Source organism: Malurus melanocephalus, unplaced genomic scaffold, assembly GCF_030028575.1.
Source record: "Malurus melanocephalus ecotype Western Australia unplaced genomic scaffold, MMel_1.1 scaffold_3, whole genome shotgun sequence".
Classification (NCBI taxonomy): Eukaryota; Metazoa; Chordata; class Aves; order Passeriformes; family Maluridae; genus Malurus; species Malurus melanocephalus.
In genome coordinates, this window is record NW_026623235.1 from 1,203,952 (window position 1) to 1,212,123 (window position 8,172).

General features: G+C 32.5%; 1 protein-coding gene across 3 annotated transcripts in view; it reads right to left on the minus strand.

Annotated features, from left to right (window-relative positions):
• Positions 1 to 8,172, minus strand: part of CSMD3 (CUB and Sushi multiple domains 3) — a 575,335-nt gene that overhangs the window by 82,973 nt on the left and 484,190 nt on the right. For all 3 annotated transcript variants that reach the window (XM_057367689.1, XM_057367683.1, XM_057367675.1), the window contains 4 exons: positions 6,086 to 6,263; positions 4,774 to 4,919; positions 1,736 to 1,816; positions 487 to 600 (listed from right to left, as the gene is read on the minus strand). In XM_057367689.1, the coding sequence (XP_057223672.1) occupies positions 487 to 600; positions 1,736 to 1,816; positions 4,774 to 4,919; positions 6,086 to 6,263 (519 nt within the window). The remainder of the gene's footprint in view (positions 1 to 486; positions 601 to 1,735; positions 1,817 to 4,773; positions 4,920 to 6,085; positions 6,264 to 8,172) is intronic.

Genomic DNA, 8,172 nt, shown 5'->3' on the forward strand with positions numbered 1-8,172 from the left:
GCACACAGACACACACGGGGAAAACCTGTTTTATGGAATACATTGAATAAAAATGGAAATACTTTAAACTCCTCTGACAAATGATTTTGTGAATTTGTTCACCCAAATCCGTGCTATGTTAATTTAGCATTTAAAAAAAAAAAATCCATATAAATTTTCATACTACTATGTTGTAGATAAAATTAAATATCAAATTATTTTCCAAATTAGACCCCCTGCAAAAAAAAAAATAAAAAAGGAACTGTAAAATTAATTTCACAAATTAGAGCAGCAGCCCTTTAATCTTTCATAATCCATTTAAAATTGCTAATTATTCTGCATTAATATTTGACATATATGAAACAAAACAAACAGTGATATATTTGGATAAGTTGTCAAAAGTCCGATATAGTTTCAGTATGCTGTTTTAGGTAATGAGATGTAGAAATTATTTAAGAAATCACCAATTAACTGTCTGGCAGCAGGAAAATAGAAAGGAGAGAGAACCTTGACAAGTAGGTGGAGCTCCATCCATCTGAAGTCTTTCCCCCAGCCGGCAAGTCAGAATCTCATTCCCAACCAGAGTAAAGCCTGGCTGACACTGGTACCTTATTATGTCTCCTGTTCAGAAAAACAAACACGACAAAACACAAACAAAAGAAACATTAAACAGCTATTAACAACGACTTTTAGCTTTGAAAACATTATTGACTGATGAAGTTTCTTACCACCATATTATACAATGGGCTAAATGACCTCTGGCATAAACAACTTTGATTAGTCTAAGAAATGTGGTAAATGAGCTTTGTGTTGCACACTGCGCTGCATCTATCACTTTTTCCCACCACATTATTGTTAGATAGTTTGCTAATTTGTMTGGGTTTGACTGATGCTATGTGAACCAAATGTCCACAAAGTTTTAAGCAACATAATTTACAGGTTAACAATTATGGAACTAAATAAAGGTATAAGATTAAGTAATTCATACAATCCCGAGGGGAAAAAAAATGTAAATTGGGTTTAGTTAATGATATCTAAATTTAGCACTGTCAGAATAAGAAATTTTAGTWTTTTTATAAAGTAACCAATAATTCATACAGTTTTCTGTACCAATAAAAGTAAAAAATTGCACGTGTCAGTAGTTCTCTTTGGTCCAGATTACAGAGGAAAAAGGGAAAAAAAAGGAATTTCTCTTTGTGAGCTACATAACTAACCATATATTGGTATATCCTAAAAAAAAAAAAAAAAAATTCTCTTTGAGCAAAACTAGCTGACCAGAAATCTGACACTGAATTATATAAATCATATTTATTTGAAATATAGGTGGCGAAATAATATTATTGACATGTCTCAGAAAGTCAGAATGCCATTCTCTTCTCTGATCCTCATAACTTTTACAAATTTGATTTTACCCTCTAGGTCATGCAACCTTAATTCTAGTACAGAATATACCATTGGCTACATGTCTTCATATGGGTCTTCTTTCTTTGTTTCAGTGTACTACAATATTTTATATTAACAGTATGAAAAATGTATTTTYAAATTAAGTCAATTACAAAGAGTTACTGTGTTGTTTGTAATCTCTGAAACATATGTGAGATTCAGAATGCATAGGGAAAAGGAATAATTTCTTAAAAAACRTGTTTTCAGATAAAAATCTAAAATATTACACATATGATTCCCATCCGAAAAGACAGMCTGTACACAGCAAGTTTATTTTATAAACAAATTCTGCTTCCATTTAATTTTATATTACCTATTTCAAATTCATCATCCTCAGCCAGAATTTCAGCATTTGGTATATTTGCTGGAGGCTGGCAGACACGGAGCTGATAGGCTATAAACAGGAAAAAGGACAGTTGACATTCTCAAACATTGTTAAATAACCATGTAATAACTGATTCAATATCCACATTAGCAGGATAAAAATGAAAACTCTGTTAATTTATTTTGAAACTTTCAAAAGAATCAAAATTAACAAAACTAAAACATTGGAAGTTGTGACTGCATTCTCGATTAGTTACTTCATTTTAGTGGTGAAATCCTCTTCATAAACAACATAAAAAGCTTAGAAGTGGTTGCCAATTTTCTCACTGACGTGATCTCAGACAAAAAGTAAATATTTTTTCTATTGTTCAGTCATTGTTTTGTCTGGGGTTTTTTTGTTGTTGTTGTTTTTTTTTTTTTTTAACAATATTATTTTACTGTTGAACTCTTCCACTTCTGAAACCTTGTAATAACTACAAGTTTTGGAATCCCAGATTCTACCCAGAGGCAGCATAACTAATGCACAGAAGCATTTTGAATGAGAAATTTCCCTGTAAATGAACAGTTGTGGAGCCCACATCACCTGCAGATAGGGCCAGAGAATAATTCTGCTTTCAAAATTCACATTTGAAGTTTCAATCAAATAATTTTCTGAGATTTAGCACATGATGCAACAGCCAGGCAAAGTATGTGAAATAAATAAAAAGACAAGTAGGAAGAGTATTCAGAAGCTTGACTATAGATTGACTTTTTTTCCCCCAGAGATCCTGTGAAGGGCCCATATTTGGAGACAAAATTCCATTTAATTTTAATGAAATTGGGACAGAAATGTGACAAAAGAAATCRTATTGACATGTTCATATCAACAGTGGAGTCTTCTCTGTTTTAAAATGTACATTCAGGAAGAAGTTTGCTTGGTTTTCAAAAACATTACATTTTCATATAGCATTGATGTGTAGCATTATAGAAACATCACCTACTTATGGCAGATGACAGTTCAGCTTCAGTAATACATATTTGTGATTGCTTCCTGCAAATTAGATCCTTTAGTATCCTAACTGGTCCAACTTTTGTCAATCACAACATTTTTGCTATAAGCAATCAAGACCTTTTGTTGCTACTGAGTCACCCTCATTTGATATCTTATTACACTCCTTTTTTGTCAATCATATAATGAAGATCTACTTAAATCAGTGAATCAGAAATCTAACTTTATGGCTTAAAATAAAGCAATTTAAAACAAAACACACCAAGAAAACATCAGTTGTTCTATATGCATATTAAGAGAAATAATAATAAAAATCACAAATATAATTAAAATTGTTTCAATAAACAAGTCATAAACCTTATCTCAAATGTCTCTCATTTTAGGGAAACAGTAATATCATTAAATTTAATTGCAAAATTATTTATTTTAAGTAAATTTGACTCCTTGCACTCCCTTGCCTTACTATAAATTGTAATTACTATAAATTTTGTGCAGATGATATGAAGGATCATTGACTCCAAGATACTGAGAGGTTTGTTTATTTATTTACACATGAATCCAAAAATTGCTTTAAGTTTCTTTATAAGCAATCTTGGTGCAGCTCAGTTTGCATCCTTATTGCACATGAGGGCCCACACCTGTGGCATGACAGTTTTCACAACAAAAGAAACAAATAAAAGTATCTTTAGAGACACTTTAATACTAGCAGATTATTAGACCAGAAGTAATWGCCTTAAGTTGCTCCACATGAGATTTAGATTGGATATTCGTAAAAATGAGTGGACCAAAAGGRTTGTCAAGTGTTGGAACAGGCTGTCCAGGGAAGATGTGGAGTCAYCGTACTTGGAGATATTTGCAAAGCATGCAATGTGTTATTCAGCAGCCTGGTTCACTTGGCAGTGTTGGGTTTACAGTTGCACTTGATGATCTTAAAGGTCTTTTCCGAACTGAACAATTCTACTACATAAGCATTTTAAAGTGTTTTTAGCCATATACTGATACATTAATTGATATCAATACATGTCAACTCATTAATGCATACAAAATGTCAGTTTGTCTTTGCAAGTTGATRCATGTAATTTTGATGCCAAGATTTGGAATGGAAATTCTGATCCGTCTCTGCCTAGGCCTGCTGGAGTCTCTATTCCATAATCAATTCAAGTGCTGCTACTGGTGAGTTTTTTTGTAGGCTTTACGTATTTTTTTGTTTTGCTTTGTTTTACTTAGACTGAAGTTCATTTAATCTCATCAACTCTATCTGTGTTCACCACAGTCTCTAGTAAGCCAAAAAGAAAGTATTCCAGTCACAAAATTTGACCAGGATCCAGAAAAACAGGCTCTAKTCTGTCCATGTTTCCTAGAAAATTCAATCCAACAGGCATTCACAAAGCATCTAAACCCACCTCTACTTCTTAATCTGTTTYCTTGTAATTATAACAAGGCAAAAGACACTTGGCCACAGAGGGTTTGGGTGAGTACAAAAACTGGTAGAATTTGGTGCATTAATTCYTATACATTTTCATTCAGTCAGTATTTGATTCAAGGGCAGATTAATGTAACTACACTGTCTAAGTCAGTCATTGAACTACATAGCAYAGGAAACATTGTGTCATAGATATAGTTGACCATCAATGGCATCTCTACAAAAACAACACTTTCTTCAAAATATCCAAAGCCCTAAAAGGAACTGAATGTCATGCAGAAACATTTAAGTTTCAAAGGAATTTCAGAAACATTGTAAGAAGTAACAATATGAGCAGCTTGAACTTCAGTGTCCTGATGCTGCCTTCTTAGATCACGTCTCATCAGAGTGAAGTCTTTCATTTTTGCTTGACTACTAGTAAATTTAATATCTGGTCAAGAAAATAACTTATTTTCATYATTCATGTTAATCTTTCATATGTTTGCATTACCCTAATAGAGGTCAGTCACATTAATAATAGCACCTCTTCTCAGAAAAAACAGTTGATTTTTTTAATGCCTTCTCTTCCTGCAGTGACCAATATAAACAGTGAACAAGTTTAATTTCTCACACTTACCATGATAACTAAGTACAAAGAAGCCGCTGGTAGTAAAGTCACTGTGAAACTTGATCAGAATCTGATTGGAAGTGCTATAGACTGATTCTAATGCAGTGTTGCCACTAAATTGTCCAATTTGAGGGGAAGTTTGGTCTGGTCCATCCCTAAGAAAAACAAACATAATATTTTTCTTTTCTTTTTTTTTTTTGGTCCAAAAATTAATATAATTGCTCCAAATTTTAAGTTAATGCAGTGATTTTTCTCTAGATTTTTGGTTTCTCTAGATTATTCTGAAAACAGTGGAACTGTAGAGAGGACAGCATCATAATACAAGAGTATTAAATGCTCATCTATGCTTCCTTCCAGATTAGAATTGTCAAACATTARGTAGCAGAAGTTTCAATTTAAATTTAAAGCTAATTTTTCAATAATTATTAGCATAATATATTTTAACAGAAACTAATTTCAAAATAAAAAATACGGACTTTTTAATTTCAAAAATTTTGTAGTAATAGTAGTAATAGGTTTGTCCAAATGATGGCACATTGACTCTTTCCCCCGTTTTAGCAGGGAAATTGTATACTTTGAAGAAGTATTTGAATTGTGAACATAATGGGGTWTTTTTCATTGGAAACCGCTATAAAATGTTTTATCTTTTCTGTAAATAAATAGTATCCCAGAAGTGGTATAAGCATCATAATTAAACAGCCATCATGTATATATCACAATTTTTACACATTTGTACAAAGGAGGACTAAAGCCACTAAGTATCTTCAGGTACGTGGTGGAAGAATGAATGTTTGGCTGCTGCTGAAGATCATCATGCAGAGCTGCCAGACATAAATTCAGGTACTCAGAGAACACAATTTGTTTACAGTTATTGTTAACTCAATTCTTTTTGTCATAGCCAAATACAAATAGATTCTCTCATTTTATGTAYTCTTAAGACTAAAAGAAGACAACTTGGAATAAATGAATGAAGTGTTGCTTTACTTTAGCTTCAATTACTCATAGTCTAAAACACTAATATACACATCTGAAACTCCTTATTATCACTCCTTTCTTAATTGTTATTTCTCTTTATTATTGAYGATCTTTTATAGCATACTTCTGAATGCTTTTCTTTGTTAACAAACTGAGGAACACTGTAATTGTTTTTGAATTCTTGTCCAGTGCTATCTAGAGAGAATGGTTCATTAGAAAACTCAGTCATTTCCCCTAGAGAGAACACCAGTTTCAAGGGGAAAATAACAAATATGTTATTTTCAATTCATATTTGGTTGCATAGTGTCACATGAAGATTAAACAAATGCCAAAAGTGTTTTCTTACCAGACAGTTATGAAATCATATATTGGYTCTGTTTGGAGAACTGTGAAATTGATGTAGATTCCATTCCCAGGTGGTACTCTAACAAGCCAGAAGCAGTCTTGAAAGTTTGGGTACTCATCAGGGTATCCTGGAGAGTATATGGTGCCATTCATTGCAGTTATGTTTCCTCCACACAGAGCTATAAAAAAAAATACTTCTTTAAAAAAGACAGTAGATGCTTTTTGCACGCTACTTGGACCATATAAAAGCCCTAATTTTAAACACATTTGGTTCACTGTAACTTCATTGCATATGACCATTGCTGTGTAAAGAACGCTGATTTTATTCAGCTTTATTCAGAGTCAGAATTCTATTTTGACAATATTGGTCAAATATAAAAGTAAAAAAACCCAATAATTCTGATGATGTAAATATTATCAGAACTGGAATTAAAGTTATATATATATATATATATATATATAACTTTATATATACATATATAAAACTATATATATATAGCTATATATAACTATATATATATATAGAGTGAAATTCCCTGCACAATTGAAAATTATTTTGTTAGTGCTTTGTGTAAATTCCAGCTACAAATTAGCAACAAATCACATTAATTGTTTTCATGTATTGTCACAAGAAGATAGCCAATCAAAATTAATACATGAGAGAAGGCACATGCAAGGTTGAGGGGTGAGTAAATATTAGAGGGGAACTTCAAAATCAAAACATTGTGTCCAACAGTAYGAATAGTAATTTTTCATTTATAGATATAAATTCCAGTAGAAAAAGTAAGAAAAGTCTCTGTAATTCATTTTGAAGAGTACTAATTTTAGACATCATACAGTGCAAGAGTTTCCATACAGGTTCTGGGCTTTCATAACTATGTATTTCTGGAGAACTGTTAGTCCAAATTAGATTATTTTCTCCATAGATATTTCAGATGTCTGTTGAATATGAAATCACCTGGATGTTACAGAAGAAAAACGTTACAGAAGCCTAGTTCAGGAAAGGTAAGTGAAGCTCAAACCTGTATAATTTGCTTTATTTTGCATACTTTTATTTTGTCCACTCCACCCCAAAATGTGCATGGTACAGCAATACAGATTTTCTAAAAATATATTTGAATTCTCTGATCAGAGCACGTTATTGGAAATACAGGTTTAACAAATTGAAATTATGCATTGTTTGTATTTAGCTAAAGCAGGTGCTATGGTTAATATGTATATTTTCATGCTGAACTGTAGGGTAAGACCTCCATAGTCATACATCAACCATGCAGACTCAACAGCTTGGGCACTGCTTTTCTTCAGCTTTTAGCCTTAAAGTCTCAAGGGGTTTGAGCAGTGCAGACAAATGGTTTTGCAGCTAGATCTTAAGGGAGTGCAGACATGGTCTGATGACTGTCAGGCAAGAGGATTTCTTGGAAAAGGAGAGGGAACAGGATCCAAACAGATCAAAGCAAGGGAGATGAATTAAGAAGGGTCAGAGAGTGCTAGATGATGCTGAGCACAGGTTAAAGGAATATTAGGTGCAAAACCGTTTTAGACAGAAAGCAAGTTGAGTCATATTAAATTCAGACTGTCTGCTTCAAGAAGCCTGAGGAATTAAACAACCATGGTATATCTTGTCTTACAATAAAGACATTAAAGCAAATATAAATTTAAGACATGCCATGTGCTTCTGGCACTAGGTATATACAAAAAAGCCAACTGCATTTTAATGCTTTTGAACACAAAGCCTTTATCTCAAATCAAACCAAGTAGAACTAGAAGATAACTCATTATCCTTTTCCTGCAACAATAAAGAAAAAAAAAACAAACTTGACAACATCTGTAGCATATAAAAATGTCACAAACCCTTTACTAAAAATACCACTGTAAGTATCTGCACAAAACCCCACATAATTTAAAATATTTGTCTAGGAGCTGAGTAGTGTTGGCAGTCTGTAATCATGCAGCAAACACACACCACAGATCTCTATTATCAGGTTGGTGAATTTATTTTTAATCTTCATTTTTCACATCAAATTAAGTAGAAACAAAAAAAAACATCTAGCCACTGTTCAGGAACTTCATAAAAATTGATACTCAGAA